Source organism: Tachypleus tridentatus, chromosome 10 (genome assembly GCF_004210375.1).
Source record: "Tachypleus tridentatus isolate NWPU-2018 chromosome 10, ASM421037v1, whole genome shotgun sequence".
NCBI classification, from domain to species: domain Eukaryota; kingdom Metazoa; phylum Arthropoda; class Merostomata; order Xiphosura; family Limulidae; genus Tachypleus; species Tachypleus tridentatus.
In genome coordinates this window covers 192,136,123-192,162,679 of record NC_134834.1, presented here as the reverse complement: position 1 = coordinate 192,162,679, position 26,557 = coordinate 192,136,123, and the positions used below count along the sequence as shown (strand labels likewise).

Sequence of the window (26,557 nt, the reverse complement as noted above, 5' to 3'; positions counted from 1 at the left end):
ATAGCTTATCTGGACAACGTGTTCCAGGACGAAGACTAGGCTGTGCACGAGGCTGATGACAGAAAAAATAAACGTATCGCTAACTACCAGCTATGTGCACACGTTCATACACTCGCTCGCCCGAGCACACGTGAAGATACTCGCAAGGTCTCCGAGCTTGATCATTATTTCCCACAATGCATTATTCTCTTATTGAATTTTCTGTGAATCTACATTGTTGCTATAACCGATTTTGATAGTGAAATTCTGCCCGGGAAAGCTGTTGTGATGAAATGTGTTTAAAGAAGCGACGAGCGTGTCGGTATCTCTATAGGACGCAGGCTGCTAGCTGGAGATAAAGCAGAGTCAATCTGAGCCCGTACATATCGCCTCATTTGTTGAACAGCATGGCATCTCTCGACGTCATACAACGCTTTTCCACGTCGCCATAGTAACGATCAATTCGATAGAAGCTCGGACTGCCGATCACTAAGTCGGAAGCTCCATGCTCCACGTGCTCTCCAGTTGTCCCAGGCCCGTGGAGCACAAACCAGTATAACTAATAAAAGCAACGACTCTTCTGGTCGCGTCTGCGCACCTAGTGAAAGTACAGAAGAAATCTGTTTTTGTCCAAGCTGGTCTTGCAACCAATCATTTGCTGGAATACAAAATCCAGCACATGCTAACATCCTCGTGACCAGACACACTCCTTTTAGAGAGTGCATTCTTCACCCTACGTTAGATAGACGAAAGGTGTCGGGAAGTCTACAGAAAGAAGCGCGCAAATCAGCAAGTCCTGAAAAAAAATCATTGTTGTTGTTTGTTTCCAATACAAAATTGTATCAATATAGGAACAGGCTAATTTGCGCCACGTGCCCGCGAGGCTCTTTACATACTTAGATCTTTTCTTGCCTTTAGTCTGACTCGACTTCACTTTTAAAACACCTCTTTGGACCTTCAGTGCTCTTTTACTACAAACGCAAAAAAAAAAAATAATAATGTTGTGGCACTTAAATAAACAACACAACTTTTGAAACGGGATATAATTTTGAAATAACATCTTATTTTCCCACTTATTGTGGCTCTGATCGAAGCAACACAGTGTACTTGTGGGGGTATCGATCTTCCATAAGAAGTAAGTGATTGGTTTCATCTATGATTAGGTTGCCGAGAGCGAAACACCAAAACCCTTTTAACAGTGCTAAACATCGCAATTTAATGTAACTTCTGATAAGCAGATTAAAGAGTTTATTAGATACCTGCTATAGTAAAAGCGGAACAGTTAAACAAAAAGATTTGGTGTCAGTTCCACTTTTGTTTTAAAAGTTAAATTTAAAGAGTACCTGTCACCATCGCCCCTGAGTAAACGCTCTGGAAGAAGCCAGTTGACGAGTCGATTCTTTTCGAAAGTCACGGAGAAGAACTGGCTTTGTCACATAAGTCACGTTCTTAAGAGCTTTCCCAAACGATCCCTGCCACCTACGCTTCAGTGTCGAGGATGGTTCGTGACCAATCAGCTGTGGTATCGATATCTCCCGGCGGGTCCGACACCCACGCTGGCCTCGGACATAAGATGGAAGAAATTAAGTTTACAACCGAGGAATTGTCCCGACGATACAGGTAAGTTGTCGTTCAATATTTACATACTCGGTTCACCTTCGGTTGCTGAAAGAGAACTCACTGTCGGTAACCAGCTCTATAGATCTTCAGAGTGAAATTTTTGATTGAATTTTCTCACACGTGTTTTTTATAAGTCTAAAATGGCCAGTAGAGTCTATAAATACCCCATCGTCTTTTTTCAACATAGTTTTTTCTAAACTATTCATGCACCAAGTTCCCCTTGTTTCCATGGGTTTGTTGGTTACAGGGTCACTAATAACATGTGATTATAGACAAAAATACCAGCAGTATTGTTGTTACTCTCACTAAATACTGATAGGAATCCCTATGTATTTTTAATGGAAAATGAGCGATCTCATCTAATTATTCTAATTAGTGCTTTGCAGTGAATGATTATCAAGGGGTAAACCTAGATCTGCTCAATACTTTCTAAGATGTGGATCATATCACTGGTAAACTTTACAAAAACAGTTTAGTTACAGAGTAACTTTTCCCATAGATCATTATTTCCGAAACTGTTTTCTAATTTGAAAAGTTTTATCAATGTTAGACCAATTAACATAAATTAACAGTAAACGATTCGCTATTTAAAACAGACAGACACAGACTGTGGAATCAAACAAACATCCTATCAAAAAACGGCATGAAAACAAACATTACTAACTAATTTTGATGTGATAATTCTCCACCATTCAGAAATATTTTCTTTTTTTACTGAATCCACTAAGCCTATTTGTATTCCTGAAATATGACATCATATGTGATAGCTGGCGTACATTTCGATCCGATTGATTAGGTCGCCGTTTAAGAAAAAACAACAACTCTTACTTATTGTTCTCAATGGAGAAAATAAAATATATAAACACAATTAACCTAAGTTGTAATATGCTTATCTTCTGTGCTTAAAAATGGCTGATTTAGTTTACAACCAAAAGAATAGCTTGCTGTTTTTCAACATGTTGGAAGTGCCCGCATTCCACTATATTAATAAGTCAGCTTTAAAATAAAATTACAACATCTTACAATTTGGTTTTTAGTTCTAAAGGTATATTTGAAATAACCTTTATTTTGTGTAATAAAAACGTTTAATGCATATATGCGTTTTCAAGAGTCAACTTTATAGCAGTGGCTTTCTGATCCTCCCCTTGTGTAATATTTGTTTGTTTGTTTTAAATTTCGCACAAAGCTACACGAGGGCTATCTGCGCCAGCCGTCCCTAATATACCAGTTTAAGACTATAGGGAAGGTAACTAGTCATCACCACCCACAGCCAACTCTTGGGCTACGCTTTTACCAATGAATGGTGGAATTTACTATGTTTGGTATGAGAGGGATTCGAACCCGCGACCCTCAGATTGTGAGTCGAACTTTGTAGATACCTAGTCATGCCCTGTAAGCAAACAAAAGGAGAGTATTGAAACCTATTCACAATAGTTTATATGTATAACAATAAAAACATTCTTAATGTACTGTACAATAGGAACGATTCAAATGTTGATCGTTTACAAGTTCTTATAAAATCCTTTACAAGTTCAGGAATCACAATATTAATACTGGCATGTTGGAGGAAAAATATCTTCTTTTCAATACTACTCATTTGTTTAAACATTGTAAGAAGTTACTTACACACACTACAAATACACCGAAATAAGTTGTGGTTACAACACACATTGCATATAAAGTTATAGTAATAAACTGGGGTTACCACACACGTTATACATAAAGTTAGAACAATAAGCTACAGGTATCAGATACGTGTCGTTAAATACACAGACACAGTAAAAAACTATTGTCACCAGACACACGTCGTTAAATACACAGAATATGTCGTTAAATACACAGACATAGTAACAAACTATTGTCACCAGACATATGTCGTTAAATACACAGACACAGTAATAAACTGTTGTCACCAGACATATGTCGTTAAATACACAGGCACAGTAATAAACTGTTGTCATCAGACATATGTCGTTAAATACACTGGCACAGTAATAAACTATTGTCACCAGACATATGTCGTTAAATACACAGAATATGTTGTTAAATACACTGGCACAGTAATAAACTATTGTCACCAGACATATGTCGTTAAATACACAGACACAGTAATAAACTGTTGTCACCAGACGTATGTCGTTAAATACACAGGCACAGTAATAAACTGTTGTCATCAGACATATGTCGTTAAATACACAGAATATGTTGTTAAATACACTGGCACAGTAATAAACTATTGTCACCAGACATATGTCGTTAAATACACAGACACAGTAATAAACTGTTGTCACCAGACGTATGTCGTTAAATACACAGGCACAGTAATAAACTGTTGTCATCAGACATATGTCGTTAAATACACAGAATATGTTGTTAAATACACAGGCACAGTAATAAACTATTGTCACCAGACATATGTCGTTAAATACACAGAATATGTTGTTAAATACACTGGCACAGTAATAAACTATTGTCACCAGACATATGTCGTTAAATACACAGAATATGTTGTTAAATACACTGGCACAGTAATAAACTATTGTCACCAGACATATGTCGTTAAATACACAGACATAGTAATAAACTATTGTCATCAGACAGATGTCGTTAAATACACTGGCACAGTAACAAACTATTGTCACCAGACATATGTCGTTAAATACACATGCCCAGTAATAAACTATTGTCGTCAGACACATGTCGTTACATACATGTGCACAGTAATGAACTGTTGTCATCAGACATATGTCGTTAAATACACTGGCACAGTAATAAACTGTTGTCATCAGACATATGTCGTTAAATACACAGACACAGTAATAAACTGTTGTCATCAGACATATGTCGTTAAATACACATACACAGTAATGAACTATTGTCATCAGACATATGTCGTTAAATACACATGCACAGTAATGAACTATTGTCATCAGACATATGTCGTCGTTAAATACACATGCACAGTAATAAACTGTTGTCACCAGACATATGTCGTTAACTACACAGAATATGTCGTTAAATACACATACATAGTAATAAACTATTGTCATCAGACATATGTCGTTAAATACACAGGCACAGTAATAAACTATTGTCACCAGACATATGTCGTTAAATACACAGAATATGTCGTTAAATACACAGACATAGTAATAAACTATTGTCATCAGACATATGTCGTTAAATACACAGGCACAGTAATAAACTATTGTCACCAGACATATGTCGTTAAATACACAGACACAGTAAAAAATTATTGTCACCAGACATATGTCGTTAAATACACATGGACAGTAATAAACTATTGTCACCAGACATATGTCGTTAAATACACTGGCACAGTAATAAACTGTTGTCATCAGACATATGTCGTTAAATACACTGGCACAGTAATAAACTGTTGTCATCAGACATATGTCGTTAAATACACAGACACAGTAATAAACTGTTGTCATCAAACATATGTCGTTAAATACACAGACACAGTAATAAACTGTTGTCATCAGACAGATGTCGTTAAATACACTGGCACAGTAACAAACTATTGTCACCAGACATATGTCGTTAAATACACATGCCCAGTAATAAACTATTGTCGTCAGACACATGTCGTTACATACATGTGCACAGTAATGAACTGTTGTCATCAGACATATGTCGTTAAATACACTGGCACAGTGACAAACTATTGTCACCAGACATATGTCGTTAAATACACATGCACAGTAATGAACTATTGTCATCAGACATATGTCGTTAAACACACATGCACAGTAATAAACTATTGTCATCAGACATATGTCGTTAAATACACTGGCACAGTAACAAACTGTTGTCATCAGACATATGTCGTTAAATACACAGACACAGTAATAAACTGTTGTCATCAAACATATGTCGTTAAATACACAGACACAGTAATAAACTGTTGTCATCAGACAGATGTCGTTAAATACACTGGCACAGTAACAAACTATTGTCACCAGACATATGTCGTTAAATACACATGCCCAGTAATAAACTATTGTCGTCAGACACATGTCGTTACATACATGTGCACAGTAATGAACTGTTGTCATCAGACATATGTCGTTAAATACACAGGCACAGTAATAAACTATTGTCACCAGACATATGTCGTTAAATACACAGACACAGTAAAAAATTATTGTCACCAGACATATGTCGTTAAATACACATGGACAGTAATAAACTATTGTCACCAGACATATGTCGTTAAATACACTGGCACAGTAATAAACTGTTGTCATCAGACATATGTCGTTAAATACACTGGCACAGTAATAAACTGTTGTCATCAGACATATGTCGTTAAATACACAGACACAGTAATAAACTGTTGTCATCAAACATATGTCGTTAAATACACAGACACAGTAATAAACTGTTGTCATCAGACAGATGTCGTTAAATACACTGGCACAGTAACAAACTATTGTCACCAGACATATGTCGTTAAATACACATGCCCAGTAATAAACTATTGTCGTCAGACACATGTCGTTACATACATGTGCACAGTAATGAACTGTTGTCATCAGACATATGTCGTTAAATACACTGGCACAGTAACAAACTATTGTCACCAGACATATGTCGTTAAATACACATGCACAGTAATGAACTATTGTCATCAGACATATGTCGTTAAATACACATACACAGTAATGAACTATTGTCATCAGACATATGTCGTTAAATACACATGCACAGTAATAAACTATTGTCATCAGACATATGTCGTTAAATACACTGGCACAGTAATAAACTGTTGTCATCAGACATATGTCGTTAAATACACAGACACAGTAATAAACTGTTGTCATCAAACATATGTCGTTAAATACACAGACACAGTAATAAACTGTTGTCATCAGACAGATGTCGTTAAATACACTGGCACAGTAACAAACTATTGTCACCAGACATATGTCGTTAAATACACATGCCCAGTAATAAACTATTGTCGTCAGACACATGTCGTTACATACATGTGCACATTAATGAACTGTTGTCATCAGACATATGTCGTTAAATACACTGGCACAGTAACAAACTATTGTCACCAGACATATGTCGTTAAATACACATGCACAGTAATGAACTATTGTCACCAGACATATGTCGTTAAATACACAGACACAGTAATAAACTATTGTCATCAGACATATGTCGTTAAATACACAGGCACAGTAATAAACTATTGTCACCAGACATATGTCGTTAAATACACATGGACAGTAATAAACTATTGTCACCAGACATATGTCGTTAAATACACTGGCACAGTAATAAACTGTTGTCATCAGAGATATGTCGTTAAATACACAGACACAGTAATGAACTGTTGTCATCAGACACATGTCGTTAAATACACTGGCACAGTAACAAACTATTGTTACCAGACATATGTCGTTAAATACACATGCACAGTAATGAACTATTGTCATCAGACACATGTCGTCGTTAAATCCACAGACACAGTAATAAATTGTTGTCACCAGACATATGTCGTTAAATACACAGACACAGTAATAAACTATTGTCACCAGACATATGTCGTTAAATACACAGACACAGTAATAAACTATTGTCACCAGACATATGTCGTTAAATACACATGGACAGTAATAAACTATTGTCACCAGACATATGTCGTTAAATACACAGACACAGTAATGAACTATTGTCATCAGACATATGTCGTTAAACACACATGCCCAGTAATAAACTATTGTCGTCAGACACATGTCGTTAAATACACGTGCACAGTAATGAACTGTTGTCATCAGACACATGTCGTTAAATACACAGACACAGTAACAAACTATTGTTACCAGACATACGTCGTTAAATACACATGCACAGTAATGAACTGTTGTCATGAGACACATGTCGTTAAATACACGTGCACAGTAATGAACTATTGTCATCAGACACATGTCGTTAAATACACAGGTACATATACAAACTGAACAGGCTGTAGTTTTTTTCCAATATTTTTAGTTTTATGAACGAAAACATAATAAAGGAACGAATCACGTGTAAATTGCTGACACGAGACAATTCCAGCCAAAACAATTTCAATCTCGCTGGATATTCACCAAGAATGATCTCACACGTTTATTAATCAACGTACAAACATCATTACACTTTTGTGTCTAATATACAGTTTTCCTCGGTTAAATATTGAAGCATGTTCTTTCTCGGCTGGTTTCTATTACGTGGAGAATCTGTGTCTTTAGAGACAAAATAAACACCCAATAAGAAACAGCGCTGGTTATATCACTTGTACTTTTTAATATGATAACAGATATCTTCGTACTTAAGGCTAACAACTATAAAGCAGTAAGAATTACGTTTTACGAGAAACAAGCATATTCATTGTTAAAGCAAATCACTTTGTAATTCAGGTTGTTAAGCCTGATGCAATATGGTCCGATAACGTTCATATTTTCACGGTTAAAACAAATATGTAAAGGTTACTAAAACAAATGAGTGGAGGTTATGTTACAGTTAAGATTATTGTAATTTAGGTCGCCATATGTAATGAACTAACAGTAAAATGCACATTTTAATTGCAAAAAGAAGGAAGTCGTTCTTGCACAGAATATATGTAATATCTTAAATATATGTAATGCGTTACATTTATATTTAATTTACTTTCAATTTATATATAATAATTATTTATTTAAATAATATTTATTATATTTATATTGTATTAGAAAAAGGCTGAGAAACTGTGGCGTGTGTATATTACCCATGAGTCTGTGAGAAAAATATTTATGTGTTATAAATAAATGCGTAACACGAGGGATCATCCCGTGAACATCCGCAGTCTATCGCATAAGCACACAATCTGTTCTGCTTTGTTTTATAAACATAATTATTTCTGTTAAAATTTGTTTCAGCGTCATTGGTTAAGAAACTTGAGACTCACAAATTTCGCCCCAGAGTCTAAGCAAACTGACACCCCAAATGTGAAGGCTATATAAAAAGTGTGCGTAAGCACAAACACTCATATGTATAAACTACCTTCAAAACACACGAAACTTGTTACTCTAAGTGTCTGACATTTGTGTTAATTAAATATTCTACAAGAGTTTGAAACACATCTTATTTGGCCCGGCATGGCCAAGCGTGTTAAGGCGTGCAACTCGTAATCTGAGGGTCGCGGGTTCGCATCCCGGTCGCGCCAAACATGCACGCTCTTTCAGCCGTGGGGGCGTTATAATGTGACGGTCAATCCCACTATTCGTTGGTAAAAGAGTAGCCCAAGAGTTGGCGGTGGGTGATGATGACTAGCTGCCTTCCCTCTAGTCTTACACTGCTAAATTAGGGACGGGTATGACTGTGTTTTTCTGTAAACAAAAAAGGTGAAAAATAAATCATATCACTCATTATAAACACATATTAATTATTATCTCAATAAACATTAGACTGATAAACGATAAAAAAAACCTATAATTATTATTCAGCCAAACCCAACTCATATGATATATGAGGAAATCAATGTTTCCTGTTTCCGCAAAGTTACCGAGTAAGTTTCTGATCCTTCTATTTTTATCACAACATCGTAATTAAAAATGAATTCATTACCTTGAAAATCAGTTTCCATCCCTACGTTGATTTCACGTTCTACGTTTGTTCCTCCATATCAACATTCGTTTTGTTTTTACACTCAGTTCTATCTAAAGTCTTCGCTGCATTAAATAGGAAAAAAAAAATCACGAACGTAATTGCAAAAGAATCGAACGATCGATTCGTAAGATTTTTTAAGACAAAGAATCTTATTTCGGGTCAAATTTTTTTTTAAAGCGTGATATTTTTATGCTATTTCGAATGTACCGAAAATCTCTGTCGAAAAGGAGGCCGGTAGTGGCTAGTTGGTTAATATACCAGGACTAGGAATCCGAGAGTTGATGGTTCGCGCTTCACGCTCAAGTGTTGCACAGGGGAAAAGAAAAAGCTCCACACTTTGAGTTCGTATATACGTTATACCAGTTCCAGTTTAGGGTGTGCAGACATCCTCTGTATATAACGTATATACGTTATACCAGTTCCAGTTTAGGGTGTGCAGACATCCTCTGTATATAACGTATATACGTTATACCAGTTCCAGTTTAGGGTGTGCAGACATCCTCTGTATATAACGTATATACGTTATACCAGTTCCAGTTTAGGGTGTGCAGACATCCTCTGTATATAACGTGTATACGTTATACCAGTTCAAGTTTAGGGTGTGCAGACATCCTCTGTATATAACGTATATACGTTATACCAGTTCCAGTTTAGGGTGTGCAGACATCCTCTGTATATAACCCTCCAATTCCAACTTAGGGATTGCTATGTGGAACTATCTCTTGTGTATAGTCTGTCAGTCGAGTGTTAAAGACTGCTGTGGGCAGATCTCCGTTACAAAACATTGTTATATAGAAAAGTGTCAAAAATTAAAAACGAAAGCTAAACAATTGACTCTTTGAATTATCTCGAAGATCAACTAATCTGAGTCATAAGCAACTCTAGAACGCTGTTAAATAGAAGCTAATCTTAACGTCATTGAATAATTGGTATAATGTTGGAACTGAAAATCGTTGTATAGATTATAACACTTTTTATAAATAAGACGCATTCAGTTACCTGTTTTGTGTTAAAGCGTTAATAACACGAAACCAACATCAATGAGAGTTTATTCTTTTCTATCACTTATGGACTCTTTAAAAGTACCAATGCAGTTTCTCCCTTTGACGCTGTGGTTTCATAAAACTAGCTTGCTGGTTCTCCAGTTTATGTGAATGACAGTGGTGTTAATTCGAATAGAACCAATATAAAATATGGTAAATAAATAATTAAATACGATGATAAATAAAATATATAAGCAGTGTTAAAAAAACGAATAATTTTGTGAAATTAACCCTTACCTATAACACTAATCTAATAATAATTATCTGTGTAATCCAATTCACAAACCAATAGTCATTGTTCAGAAAAATGGATGATATAGTGGCCTAGGCCACTATACAGTTGCCCCGTCCAAACTGAATATAACAATTCAACGTTAGGTTTTCAAAAACTAGTGGTAAATAAATATAAAATGTGCGTGGAACCCAATTATTTGAGTCAGGGGGTATATGCAATATTATTGTTTTGTGGGTCGTTTTCTGCCATCTTTAATAATTCCACGTGTAATTTCAATAGGGAAAAAAATTGCATTGATTTGTTTTTAAGCAAAAAGATTGAATTCAGTGCATTGTTAGCAAAGACATATTTAATTTTCGATTCAATGGGTGCACCCAGTACATTAAAGAGTTCAGCCTCTAGGTGTCACCGTTTCTTGTCGTTTTAATGATTCCAAAGAATGACAAGTGCTGCAAAAAGTGATTTTCGACAGTTGTGATTTCTATATGGAGTGCGAAAGGGGGTGTGTGTGTCCAATTCGATTTATTTCCCATTGTACAAGAAAATTACACACATATATGCAATACTGACATGACACATATATACGTATAAACTGAACAGCAACAAATATATACTTATACACGATTCTATTCTTATCGGTATTTTCTGTTCATGCTCTCATATTCCAAATAATTCTTTCAATCCGTTGATGGATGGAATGGAGCATTTTGTTCTTCATAGGTTTTTCTCAGATTGACCATTCATCGTATTCAAAAATCATTGTTGATATCGAAATGAAATTTTAGTTGTAGAAAAATGGATAATTTTCCTTCAAAGTATTCTTGAAAATAAGCATTTATATATATGTATATATTTGTCTGATTAACCGTATTAATGAATTCTTTTTTACTTACATTCATACTTTAACCATATCCTTTGTTATGTTTACAATATGCTTGCAATAAAGCATTGAAAGGAAGCAAATCGAAGAACAATAATCTTCCCTCAATATGGGCCTTTTTTTTAAACTTCAGTACTAGGAACGAATTAATTTACATACATTTGAAACTAACAAATTATTAAAAATAATCAGTGCTTATGTATTCTGAAGTAGAGGGATTAAAACATGCTTTTTCAACTGAACATTTGGACTTATATAGTTTGTACACACTTTTGGTATACAAATAGTTAACAGCCCAGCAATGGGATAAATGTCTGATTTGCTGCTTCAGGCGATGGAAGAGGAAGAATGGTAAGCTTGAGACCAGACAGTCATGGGGTGTAATAGTTCCACGAAGTGGAAGCGGAGGGCTAGTTTCTAATTGTGTGTCACTAGATGATGTGTTTCTAGGGGCAGATAGTTCCAAATTATTTTAATAGAAGGCAGTGATAACTCCTGTAGTGCGTATGCAGATGTTTATTATGTGGTTCGTTCACAAATCACCAGAGATTGTTGAATTTTTTGTCAAGCAACGTCACGTTATATTACCTTGAAAAGATATTAGTTTTTGCATTACCCTTGGCGTCAACTTTTTTGTTTTACTTCAATAAATAAAGCAGTTTGGTTTGTTTGTTTTTTTTATTTTTGAATTTCGTGCAAAGATACACGAGGGCTATCTGCGTTAGCTGTCCCAAATTTAGCAGTGTGAGACAAGAGGGAAGGTAGCTAGTCATCACCATCCACAGCCAACTCTTGGTCTACTCTTTTACCAACGAATAGTGGGATTGGCCTACACATTATAATGCCCTCACGACTGAAAGGGCAAACATGTTTGTTGCGACCGGGATTCGAACACGCGACCCTCGGATTAGGAGTTGAACGCCTTAACACACTTGGCCATGCCGAGGCAAAAGCGGTTTGTAATATATAACTTAATATTTCATAATTTAGAGATTGACTAATTAACATCTCTTTGTGCAAGGTTTATGCATCTGCTATATTATCTTATGTAATTCTAAAAAGGGCTGCTTTATTCGTGTTAACCTAAATTATTCAATCTCTAAATATTTATCTCATACAATAATTTAACTGAATAATTTGAAGAAATTCAAAAGAAGCCAAACCAAACCCTCTAGTCTTACACTGCTAATTTAGGGACGGAGAAATTCAAAAGAAGCCAAACCAAACCCTCTAGTTTTACACTGCTAACTTAGGGACGGAGAAACTCAAATCAAAACAAACGATAATAAATTATAATACTATTTTTTTTTCTTTCTACGCACATACACTTTAATTTTATTTCAGTCAGGATTTAAGTGATTTGTAGATGTTTGACCAAAGTTATAATTGTAAATTGTATATATATATATTTATATATATAAATTTATCTAAGTAACAAGCATAATAAAAAAATCTATGTCAAAAATGACCATAGTTTGTTTTTTTTCATTTTGTTTCAGTAATAAGTGTCTTTGGTGGAGTAGACGGACCGGCTTCGAGCGCACTCTGGTGGTCATATCAATTTTTCTCTTCGTCGCATGTATGGTTTTGGTATTGGTTAACATACTGATCGAAGGTAAAGTATATATCTATCTCTAGAAATTACTGAGTCACTTGTCTCAGTTACCGTTGTAAATGCTAAATATTTATTTACTATAATAGTGCAGTATTTATAAAGCCTAAAATCTAACAAGGACGACGGGGCAGAAGCTTGAATAAGAGAAATTACACGATAACTTTATTTCTAGTGACATCAACTATTAGTATCCACAAATAACACTGAAATTACATGATGTTAAATTTCTGTTTAAAAAATTCGTGTCAATACATTTTGTCTACTAAACCCTGTTTTTTACGTTAGCCTGGTAAGTGCTTGGCATGGCCTGGTGGTGAGGGTACTCGATGTATTTGGTATTATGTAGGTCTCGGATTCAAATCCCGTCACCGAACATTCTCGTATTTTTATTCATGGGGGCGTTATGATGTTATGGTTGATCGTACTATTCGTTAGCAGTAGATAGTATTCACTTCTATCAATGCAGATACGAGGATGCCTAACACAGACAGCCGTCGAGCAGATTTACGCGAAGTTCAAACAAATCGCTATTTTAAAAGTTATTTTTCTACAAATTGTGTCAATTACATTTGTTGTTTGTTTGATTTTAAATTTCGCGCATGGTTACACGAGGGCTGTCTGCGCTAGCCATCCCTAATTTAGCAGTGTAAAACTAGAGGGAAGACAGTTAGTCATCACCACCCACAGCCAACTCTTGGGCTTCTCTTTTACCAACGAATAGTGGGATTGACCGTAACATTATAACGCCCCCACAGCTGAAAGAGTGAGTATGTTTGATGCGACGGGGATTCGAACCCGCGACAATCAGATCATGAGTTTAGCACCTTAACCACCTGGCCATGCCGGGGCCTATTAAATTTCTTACTGAATTTTCTTCTAACTTTCCACGTATAAATAATAAATATTATTATATTTTTAAAAAGTGGCGCTTCAAGCATATGAATTTTATTACCAAAAATATTTGTTTTAGAAGTATTAATGCTACATAAATAGAAGCTACAAACTATGACCTTCAGGCAGCATGCACTGAACAGTGGTCTTATGTGGTCACTACGTAAATAACATTATTACACACTAGGATGGTTGAATGATGGATGATGGTTTCCAGTAATGTTTCATTACGAGTATAAATGTTACTTAAATGTGATTTTCGTGTTGTTCACGTCAAACAGCGGTGTTCATGTAAAAATAAACAAAGCACCTTCACGCTTGTAAAAATAACTTGTGATTCCCAGTAAAACGGCCTGACATGCCCAGGTGGTTAAGACACTCGACTTGTAATCTGAGGGTCGCAGGTTCGAATCCCCGTCACATCAAACATACTCGCCCTTTCAGCTGTGAGGACGTTATAATGTCACGACCAATCCCACTATTCATTGGTAAAAGAGCAGCCCAAGAATTGGTGATGAGTAGCTAGCTGCCTTTCCTCTAGTCTTACACTACTAAATTAGGGACGGTTAGCGCAGATAGCCCTCATGCAGCTTTGCGAGAAGTTCAAAACAAACCAAACCAATCCAGTGAAACGTCCTAGCGCAACGTAACTGAAAAAAAATCAAAGTAATTTGTTTACATCGATTCGTAAAGTTATAAGAAGTGAAACAGATCTTGAAGTCAGTCCCATGAAGGCCTAGATTAGATTTTCAATTACAACGACCGTAAAAAGAAAGGAAACATAGGCATGAACAAATCCAACAACATCTCGTGAAACTCGCTACGACAACATACCAGAAAGATTGGTGTTTAGTTCAATTGCTCCTCGTGTTCGTAACCGCGATGAATGTTTACAAAGCTTTTTAATAATATATTTGCGAGAAACAAAAAGATGACATTTAGAGTTCTGACAAAGAGCAATCAATTGTTGCTTGGTTTATACGCGGTCTTTTGTTACCATCTTGAGACACGTGACTCCAGTGCCCACGAGTAAACAATAACAAGAAACCTCAACGTACCAAGAACTAACCTTATGGAATGAGCCAACAAACTTGTATTGTTCAACGACGTATGGCAGAACGTCAAAGATGCAGGCGAGATTGAAAAAGTCGGAAAATAGAACATTTCTATACATCGGGAAAACAGGTAAAACCAATCACGGTTTTCTGGCCTCTCTGTGAACAAACAACAAATTAAAACGTAATGCCAATTGTTAAATGAACATTTACCGGAATTATTTTATGATAATATACATTCCACTAAGAATTTATTTATGTATATGTTTTTCTAAACTCATTCACCACCAATTTAACGCATTCAGTACTAACATAACAGTACTAAGAGAGAGCTATGTAAGGAAGCCTTCATTTAAACTTCCTTATAGTGAATTTGAAAAGAAAATAAATTTTTTGAGAAAACGCGACGACATAGAAAAACAAATGTGTGAGAGATGGGCACAAAATCGTGCCATGTTTTATTAATATCTAAATTTTCGTGTTTGTTTCTTGCTGTTTATTTGTTTTAGCGCAAAACTGCACAACGGACTACCTGCGCTCTGTCTACCATGGTTTATCGAACCCTGGATTTTAGCGTTGTAAATCCACAAAGTTATCGGTCAGTAACTGGAAGGATCCCCGAATTTGGAAACCGAATTCCGATGTTAAGATGCTAGACGAAGCGGCAGAGGTAATCGCCGTTTCGATCCGCTATGTATGGGTTCGGAGGTTTCTTTCGTTATGTTAAAACTACGAGTGAAAGTGAAAATAGATAACACATAAATAAACTATATTTATTTATGTTTCTTTTGTCCACAACATTGCAATATTTTTATCAACTAAATATCCAGATCATAAGATTATATTCTGAAATACTTCACATTAAAACATCTGTGTCTTCCAGTGGCTCAGCGGCATGTCTGCGGATTTACAGCGCTAAAATCCGGGTTTCGATACCCGTGGTGGGCAGAACACAGATAGCCCATTGTGTAGCTCTGTGCTTAATTCAAAACAACAACAACAACAAAAACATCTGTGTTATTAACAAGTAGTTTCATAAATACAGCGAAAACAAACAACAAACAGCAAACAGATACACTTGGAAAAAATAATGTCATGCAATGTTTAGGCTATCATCAGAGTGTAAGATTCCCAAACAACTATTATGAGTAATATGAAATTTAATATTGTAGTAACAACGTTTTGAAACAATTTTGATTCGTTGTGCACGTTAAAACGTTGAGTGAAATAAACAGAATGTGTGATAAAGAATCGTGATAAGCTCGTGAGATGGCTGGCTTCTAAAATCATAAACTGAAAATGGCAACATTTGAGCTCAGTGTTATAAAACTTTAACAACGTTTTTTTTTCCCATCAAGATAGTTATAAAGCAAAAACCTTTATATAATAACGTTTAAGAAAACAAGTTAAAAGGGCAAAATACTGCTCATAAAATTATTTTTTAAATAATAAATTCTCCCTTCAGACTTTATTGAAAATCTAGTAAAGGTTGTACCTATTTTAATAACAAGCTTACGGTTCTGATCTTACAACGCTAAAATTCAAATTTCAATACCCGTGGTGCGCAGAGCACAGATCGCTCGTGGTGTTGCTTTGTGCTTGACTTTTAGCAAAACCACATCAGGCTATCTGCTGAGTCCACCGAGGGTAATCGAACTCCTAATTTTAGCGTTGTAAATCTTTAGATTTAGATAGTCCCACAGAGGGACTTCAGTTTGGATATTATTACACTCTCATCTAAGAACTATAAAGCGGTTTAACCCCTTTTGAACCATTTTACAGTTGAAAGACACCATAGCATTAAAACTTCAAAGTCAATATCTTAAAAAAAAAATGGCCCGGCATGGCCAAGCGTGTTAAGACGTGCGACTCGTAATCTGAGGGTCGCGGGTTCGCATCCCCATCGCGCCAAACATGTTCGCCCTTTCAGCCGTGGGGGCGTTATAATGTTATGGTCAATCCCACTATTCGTTGCTAAAAGAGTAGCCCAAGAGTTGGCGGTGGGTGGTGATGACTAGCTGCTTTCCCTCTAGTATTACACTGCTAAATTAGGGACGGCTAGCACATATAGCTCTCGAGCAGCATTGCGCGAATTTCAAAAAAACAAACTTAAAAAAATTTAAATCTAGTGTCTGATTTTCATGTGTTGTCAGACAGTCTCAACGACGTTTCATAGACATTTGAATTAATATGATTTGTTTTTGTTATTAAGCACAAAGCTACACAATGGGGTGGCTACCTGTACTCTGCCCCCCCACAGGTATCGAAACCCGGAAGACGTACCACTATGCCACTGGTGAGTGATATGAACAAAGACACTTACCTCGAGATTCATTTTATTTCCCCGAAGTTTCGGTTTTACGTCTTTCATAATTATTTTTGCCTTTCACAGTTTATAAGGCAGACAAAAATATCTTAGACATCTTGTAAGCAGCGGCATTTATTTTAAGATAAATTTTACTTATGCTTCTACGTTTCTGTTTTACAACATTGACTATTTTTCATCTGTTTGATAGTGATTCTAAATACACCTTCCGGAATGATATTTCGTTTGTTTATTGAATTTCGCGTTTAGTTACTCGAAGGTTCATACATTTTTTCTTTTTTTTGGCGGATATAACGAAATTATATCGGCCACCTGGCTGAAACAAGGAGCATGTTCGATGAAGGGATTCAAACCCTAGAGGAAGTATCCTAACCACCAGACCAAACTATGCCTCTTCCGGTATTTAAAGTTAACGAAGGGGGGACCAGCTAAAATAAACTTCTTTCCATCATAATTATTACACAAAAATTAGGCCCTCCATGGCAAGGTGGGTTAAGGCGCTCGACTCGTAATCCGAGGACGCGGGTTTCAATCCCCATCGCGCCAAACATGTTTGCCCTTTCAGCCATGCGGGCGTTATAAGTACGGTCAGTCCCACTATTCGTTGGTAAAAGAGTAGCTCAAGAGATGGCGGTGGGTGGTGATAACTAGCTGCCTTTCTTCTAGTCTTACACTGCTATATTAGGGAAGGGTAGCGCAGATAACCCTTGAATAGCTTTGCGCGAAATTCAAAACAAACGAAAAATTAAGAGAGAGCTCCAGAACTGCGAATTTCTAGAAAGGTAATTTCGGAAATTAAGGCAGAATATCTGTAAGAATGGATCACATTACGTTATTCTTAGTTTTGATTTGGTTTGAATTTCGCGCAAAATTACAAGAGGGCTATCTGCATTAGCCAACCCTAATTTAGCAGTGTAAGACTATCTGTCATTACCACCAACTAACTCTTGGGCTACTATTTACCAACGAATAGTGGGATTGATCGTAACATAACACATACACAGTTGAAAGGGCTAACATGGTTGGTGGAACTGGAATTCGAGCTCGCGACCCTCAGATTCCGTGTCGAGCGCCCTTACCAGTTGGACATGCCAGGCCACTGTTTACTGACTCACGGCTAGCCAGTAATATTTACAAAGGTGTCCAGAGCAAGGATTTGTTTGTTTGAAGGGCTATCCGCGCTCTACCCACCAGTGGTATCGAAACACGGTTTCTTACGCTGTAAATCCGCTGTTTCACTGGCGGAGAAAGGCTCGTGTAAAGAATCAAAAACGTTGAGAACCACTGGTTTAGTAGTTGTCACATTATAAATGCCTTCCCTCTAGTCTATCACCTCAAAATTAGGAACAGCTATTCTAATATAACTTTTGTGTAACTTTGTAAAAAATTCTTGTCGACTGTGTGCGATTGATTAAAATGGAGATTAATTTATAAGGTTACGTTCGACGTCCATTATGCGTCAGAATCACGTCCTGTGAAAACGAACTTTGTTAGAAATGAAAGCTGACCGCACTACTAATTTATGACGTATTTTAAAAATATCGCCAAATAAGGAAAATACTTGAATTACGCGGTAACACGAGAACATATAAAAATATCATCAGATAAAGAAACTAAATAAGCTATACGGTAGTAATAGTTACAGGTTAGTAAGAGTTAGTTTTAAAATGCCTTTAGATAAGGACTGTTTTGTTTGTTTTTGAATTTCGCACAAAGCTACTCAAGGGATATCTGTGCTAGCCGTCCCTAATTTAGCAGTGTAAGACTAGAAGGAAGGCAGCTAGTCATCACCACCCACCATCAACTCTTGGGCTACTCTTTTACTAACGAATAGTGGGATTGACCGTCACTTTATAACGCCACCACGACTGAAAGGGCGAGCATGTTTGGCGCGACGGGGATGCGAACCCTCCACCCTCGGATCAAGAATCGCACGCCTTAACGCGCTTGGCCATGCCGGGCCCTTTTAGTTAGGATAAGGAAACTGATAAGGAAACTGTGTGAACTAACTATACGGTTGTAATAGTTATAGGATAGTAAGAGATAGTTTTAAAATATTATCAGATAAGGAAACTGAGTGAACTATATGGTAGGTAGAGTTATACGTTAGATAAGGAAATTAAAAACGTCATTACACTATGTCATGATATCTCGTGGTGTCAAATTATATTATCCTCTGTCATGAATAAAATAAGTGGAATACAGATGTCATTGTTGGCCCCTTCTTTCATTTTCACAGTGAAAATAAGAAACCAAGCGAAAACAGCACCCAAAATTTGCAACACTGAGGAATGTATTCATGCAGGTAAGATAAACAGTCATATATTATCACTAATACCCAAGTGCATTTTCAACATTGTTACAATACCTGCGTTCAAACCAGGATAGAAATCAATCGAGTGAACTGGTGAAGTGTTACCGAAATACAGAGTAAATTGCACATATACTTTCTTTACAGATACATTAAAGTTTTTTTTTTTTTTTTTTTTTGGGGGGTACTTTTAAATTATTTACTCACGAAATAGGACAATTGTGTTATGGAGGAATATAATTATCAATTTATTTCTACGTTTGCTTCTATCTTAGCAGAAAATATCCACTTTAATGTTCCGAAGATCACTATGATGCATCTGAGTGTTTTAAGGGTTATTCTGGGGGTTTGGTGTCAGTATACACCATTGTGCAAATTGATTGAAACAAGACGGAAAATTACGATTTTTTCAATTTTTTGCGTTTTATTTCTGAGAATCCAAAAATTACTCACAAATACATGATATGACCGCCTTTATTATTCAGAAGATCATTAATCCACGAGTTGACTACAATCTTTACTAATTCTTGAATCACGGTACCACACCTTAATTATGGCTTCAATTAGCTTATCTTTTGTAGTACAGTCTTTTCCCCGAAATCTTTCTTTACAAATCGCCCAAAGATTTTCAATACGATTTAAGTCCGGAGAGTTTCCAGGCCAGTCCAGCACCTTTATCCGCGTTGTAGACATAAATTTCTTCACAAGTTTCGATGTGTGACACGGAGCCAGATCTTGCTGAAAAATGCCAGATTCATCTGGAAATCTCTTTTTCAATTCTGGGACGACTCTTCTCTGCAAAACTTCGATGTACTGTGGTCCTCGCATAATACCTTCTACGATATGTAAGCCTCCGACGCCATAGTAGCTGAAAAAGCCCCAAAACATCTTCTTCAAGGAATGTTTCACGAACTGATTGACGTGCGATTCTCGAAGTTTCTCACCTGGAGATCTGCGAACATGCAGACTTCTTTGACCCTGTACGAAGAAATGAGTCTCGCCACTGAATAACACCTTCCTCCATTGTTCTTGCGTCCAGTTCTTGTATTTCAGACCCCATTGATACCGTTTTTTCTTCATTGAGTTGGTAAGAAGTTGTTTTTTTACTGGTCTTCTTGCCCTTCTAACGCAATTTCGAATGACGTAATATTCCTCAAAATTTCGTCATATATCCCAAAAATAGATCGACCGTACTGCAAAACACAGCTAATGACGCCGTCTGTGTGAAAAAATGACCATTAAAGGAAATCAGCGGGTCCAGCGAACCTACACCGGCCGCCCTGCTGAAAATATTGTAAAATGACCATTTGTTTTGAATTAATTTGCACAAGGGTGCATGAAATTTTGTATTTTATCATCAAATAATTCGCTTGAAGCCGTTAAGGAACTTATGATCAAACTTCCGCAAAAAGAGCCACGGCTAATGGTAAATTAACACACTGTTTTTATTAATTCAGTATAAACAGTTTAATCTAAATTGTGTTTGCTAATGGTTAATTAATATGCTATTTTTGGTAACTCAGTACAAACATTTAAGAGCAAGTCGTGTTTATTTTATTGACGGACACACATTAATTGACTCAATTCTATAACTTTTTTTTTCCAGATTGATAAAATATTCATTTTTAATTTTTTACGAAAGAGAAAGACTGTGAAAAATATTTTTGCTTAAAGTCATGATGCCTGGGACTTTATAATAATAATACGTTAACGTTCATCTTCTTTTAGTACTTAAATATGACCATGAAATAATATTCAGGTCACAACAGATGAAAAATAAATTTTACAAAAATAAACAGCCAGACATGGCCAGGTGGTTAGGGTCACGGGTTCGAATTCTCATCACACCAAACATGCTTGCCTTTTAAGCTGTAGGGGCGTTATAAGTTATGGTCAATCCCACTATTCGTTGGTAAAAGAATAGCCCAGAAATTGGTGGTGGGTAGTGATGAATAGCTGCTTTTCCTCTAGTCTTACACTGCTAAATTAGGGACGACTAGCACAGATAGCCCTCGTGTAGCTTTGCGCGAAATTAAAAAAACAAAGAAACGATAAATATATGAAGGAAAAGTTACTTTAACCGGATGAAATATGTGAAAGAGGAGACTATTAAATTAAAACAGGAGAAATATAAATAGATCAGATGCACATAAAATGATCCGTTTTATGAAATGTTTCGTCAAATTGTATTTTCTTTAGTATCAGTTTTAGACAACTAATTTTTTTCGTTAACACTCTGGTGTATATGGATTTATACTTATTTGTGAACTTTATTCAGTTTGGTTTGTTTTGAATTTCGCGCAAAGCTTTTTTGTTTGTTTGTTTGGGAATTTCGCACAAAGCTACTCGAGGGCTATCTGTGCTAGCCGTCCCTAATTTAGCAGTGTAAGAAGGCAGCTAGTCATCACAACCCACCGCCAACTCTTGGGTTACTCTTTTACCAACGAATAGTGATATTGACCGTAACATTATAACGTCCCCACGGCTGAAAGGGCGAGCATGTTTGGTGCGATGGGGATTCGATCTCACGACCCTTAGATTACGTGTCGAGTGCCTTAACCACCTGGCCATGCCGGGCCCTTTATTTAGTTCCTTGTCGTTAGTTGTAACACGTCTGAGATACTGACATACAAATACCTCAGAAAAAATTTACGACATCACTTCCTTTTGTTTTTGTTTTCTTTTCAATGTATTTTTCTCAGCTTCGAGAATTCTGGAGAGAATCGACCCCACATCTGACCCCTGTAATGACTTCTACCAGTTTGCGTGTGGTAGCTATGCAGAAAAGCACACGGTTCCTGATGACTACTTCATCCGGTCATTGATGCAGACCATGCAGGATGACCTTATGGTCAAGGTCAAGAGTAAGTAGCAGGTCAAAGGGGAATAAAAGAACTATTTGACTTTTTGCAGTTTTTGATAAAACGCTAAGCCTAATCGGAGCTATAGTTATTATTTTTGACTTTCAATTAGTATTAGAAAATATTTGATTTTCGTACCATAAGTGTGTTCCAATTATTGAATACCCATGACATTTTTACTGAAACCATCCACTACTATTAAAGAATGAAAGCGACAAATGGCTACAAAAAGTAAATGGATATGGTGTTTATTTAACTTCTCTGTGATTTTAAAATCATGTCATTCACGCGTGAAGCGTTTATCCACTTAAAAAGTTTCCAAGTTTCGATTATTCACATACTGCTCTGTAATTTAACCATTAAAGTGTCAATTTTGTTTTCTATGCTGAGACGGCACATTAAGAAGCGTCGCTGGAACACGGCTTCAGCAATATAAGAGGACGAATACGATGGTGCACGAGATACCAGTCCATCACAGGTTAACCTCACAAATGTCAACTAGAACCCATCATATACTTTAGCATATTCAAACAACTGGGGTTTAGTGGTTTGCTGAAGGATTCAACAGCATGTCGCGAGCAAGTTTGGAACTCGCAACCAATTCCACAGCGAGTCCAAAGCATTCAGTCACTAACCCAAGATACTCTCATAATTTCATTATTATGATTTTCAAAGTTTTGTATTCAGTTGACAAGAAAATACTTAGAAATTTACGCCTTTCCAAGGTTGGAAGTCTAGTTGATAAAGAAACATTAATTATAAATATTTAGAACGAGTATCGTCCGTAAATTGTTTTGCTGTTGGAATAACACCATGTAACAAAATTTTACTTTTTCTTGTTCCTGGACAGAAAGTGTTATTTCCCAATCGCTTATGCTTGAAGTAAATGGAAAAGACCTATTTTTCTCTTCAAACTTTACTTTTGTAACTGGGTAATGAAATTTTCAAATTTACCCATTTTTCCAGAACATTCTAGGTAGATTCAGCACTGAGTAGCTAACTGATAGAGAATTTTCAAGAACTTACGAGAATTTTCAAGAACCTTTTACACTTTTCTAGAACTTTCCATAGTAATATATATACAGGGCTCACCACTCACCACTTCAGTTGAGTTCTCCCTATCTAAGTGAACACATAGACCTATCTGATTTTATCAGAGATGGCATCAAGAAGCAGCAAGCATTCTCCAGACGCATTCTGCAATGTATGTGGCCAATTTACAATACAAGAGCGAAAAAGTACTCTAAGACAGCATCTGCTAAAATGTGTGAAGCCTACAAGGCATATTTCGGCATGTTTGTCAGGGATCAAGACAAACCATGGGTTTCCAAGGAGGCTTTACCAAGTTTTCCTGTTATCTTTGCCCTTGGGATAGCAGGGACACCGCAGCTCACTACAACAGAAAGCACTGGCCACAACGGATCAAGTTCTCTGTGGGGAGTCACAATATCACATGTGAGCCACTATTGTACCTCCAGAAGATGTTGTTTACACCACTGCATATAAAATTGGGTCTTATGAAACAATTTGTCACAGCTCTTGATAAGTCTGCAGTCTTCAAATACCTTCGAGACTTCTTCCCTAAGCTGTCTGAGGTAAAGGGCAAAGCTGGTGTCTTCGTTGGACCACAAATAAAGAAGAGTGCACAGAATTCCCCAACAAGCTCAGTAGGAAGGAAAAAAAGCTTGAGGCAGCTTTGTCGCAGTGGTTTGGGGCTTCTTGGGCAATCACAAGGCCGAATATTATGTGGAACTGGTTGAGGCTCTGGTGAAGAACTACGGCAAAATGGACTGCAGGATGTCCCTGAAAGTCCATATCCTTGACGCTCATCTTGATAAATTCAAGGAGAACATTGGAGCATACTCAGAGTAGCAAGACGAGCGCTTCCACCAAGATATACTGGACTTTGAAAGCCGCTACAAAGAAACGTATAATGAAAACATGATGGAAGACTACATTTGTGGACTGATACGTGATAGTGATTTACGTTACAGTGGCAAATCTCTAAAAACTACTCACTTCTGAACATTTTTGTATAACTTTAGTATAAATACATGTAAATCTTGATTCATATGTTGTTTTATTCAGACCTTAAGTAAATGAAAATATGCAAATTTGCCCGTTTTTACATAGAAAATAGGTTAATTTCTAAACTTCATTATCCAGGTCACAAAAGCAAAGTTTGAAAAGAATAATGGCCATTTTCTGTACTTTTACAACTTAAGCAATTAAGAAATAACATACTATCCAGGAACAAAATTTATGTTTCATAGTGTAATTGATCCAATACAAATAAAGTTAAATATAAAATAAATTAGCAAGCAACAGTAGCATGACCCAAATAATACAGACTGTTACTGAATTATTTGTAAACTTTTAATAACACCCCAAAATGTAGTATGTATGAAACAATTATGGTAGCCTGCACAATTTTAAAGATCAAAGAAATCTGAACTGCACTATCTTTCCCAGCTTCTAAATCCAACGATTAACAACGAAGGAACAAACTTTGATGGTTTTACTTCTCCATTTCAGTTTATTTGAAATAAAATGTGCCATGTTTCAATTAATTTGAGTAAAAACAGTTAACAAATGCACTTAATCAATGTGATGAAGATAACTGACAAAATCATCGGTTACCTCATTTTCGCTTGGGCCACATTAAGTGTGTAACAACAAATATTTTCTTTCTACAGTGCAAATTGAAGTAGGCAAACTGAGCCACAGAATATTATTTAGAAATAGGCTTAAGGTATCATAATTTAATAGCCAACGACAGTATTTAGTTGAATCATTCTGTTTTCACCATATCATCACTAAAGAGTGCATTTTAATTAGTTTTGTTTTCTTTAATTTATTACAATACTCTCTGCGATTACCTTTAAAAAAGTTAATCCTTTCAATTTTCATCTGCGTTCTCAAACACAGTTCTTTTAATGTACTCCAAATTCTTACGTTATTTTCGTAATTGATCCAGTATTCCGTCATCATGTACACTTATGTGTTTACGCATTTTGAGGAACCATTGTTAGGTTGTCTCGACCACCTGTTTTGTTTTAATATTGAACAGAAACTGACGAAAGTGTGATAAAAACGTAGCTTCTAATGGCGTCCGCATGGGCCACGTTTTAATGGGTGACGGACGATTCGACTAAATTCAAACGAGTAGCCACCCTAAGAGTTAGAATGCCCAGTCTTAAGCTGTCTTGAAATGAGAAAGTTTTCTTAAATCTTTTAAATTTTTTTCTTCTTCAGAACTTCTAGAGGTGCCTGTCGAATCTGAGGATGGTGAAGGTATTACCAAGGCGAAGATGTTGTATTCGTCCTGTATGAACACCAGTAAGTTGTTTTCCTCGGGTATCTTTTTAATACAGTGGGAATATGTCGTATAAAAACTATTTTGAATACTCAAATAAACAAGCTTTCTCACATAAAACACAGACGGTATAAAATCGCGATGGAACAGCATGTATCAGAACTACAATTTGACGTTGTTTTCCTTTTCCTACGTAGTGTGATGTCACCGTAGAACGATCGATTTTTAGAATGTAATGTAACAGCCACTTCAAATGCAAAATATTCATACACTAAGATTGTAAAGCTGAGTTCAGATCGGAAACTTAAAATATCAAAAACGAGAGCGTCCCTTGTGGCACTGGAATACAATGACATGTGGATCATATTGGAGCATTAACGTTTCTAGGATTATTTTATTAGGAGGGAAAAGGGGATAAAAGCTAGTAGGGGACAGAAGAGAATTATGAAAATGGAGGGACAGGTGTTACTGAATACAAAAGTGTGTGTGTTTTCTTAGAGCAAACCCACATCGGGTTATCTGCTGAGCCCACCGAGGAATACAAAAGAAATAGACACTTCTTAAAAGGAAAAAAAAGCCTATTTATTATTTTTAAATATATATGAAATTTACCTCAGAATCTCTTTCCACAGCTTCGCAACTGTAAGATTTTGTTCCAAACTACAATTAAATCTACCCCTTGTTTTCATCTTAATGGAGGAACTTTTTTCTGTTCAGGTTACACAGTATGACTACCTTATCCGTACATAAAAAAAACACTTTC

At 36.3% G+C, this 26,557-nt stretch overlaps 1 protein-coding gene across 4 annotated transcripts in view; it reads left to right on the top strand.

The window, feature by feature from the left end:
* The first annotated feature begins 1,464 nt into the window (after nucleotides 1-1,464).
* The window catches only part of LOC143227851 (neprilysin-1-like), a 93,429-nt gene continuing 68,336 nt past the window's right edge, over nucleotides 1,465-26,557 (top strand). For 3 of the 4 annotated variants that reach the window (XM_076459192.1, XM_076459191.1, XM_076459189.1), the window contains exons 1-5: nucleotides 1,465-1,599; nucleotides 12,919-13,034; nucleotides 19,546-19,611; nucleotides 22,320-22,481; nucleotides 25,734-25,817. In XM_076459192.1, coding sequence (XP_076315307.1) covers nucleotides 1,478-1,599; nucleotides 12,919-13,034; nucleotides 19,546-19,611; nucleotides 22,320-22,481; nucleotides 25,734-25,817 — 550 coding nt within the window. In that variant the 5' untranslated portion in view covers nucleotides 1,465-1,477. The remainder of the gene's footprint in view (nucleotides 1,600-12,918; nucleotides 13,035-19,545; nucleotides 19,612-22,319; nucleotides 22,482-25,733; nucleotides 25,818-26,557) is intronic. The other variant, XM_076459190.1, reaches the window with a different exon arrangement.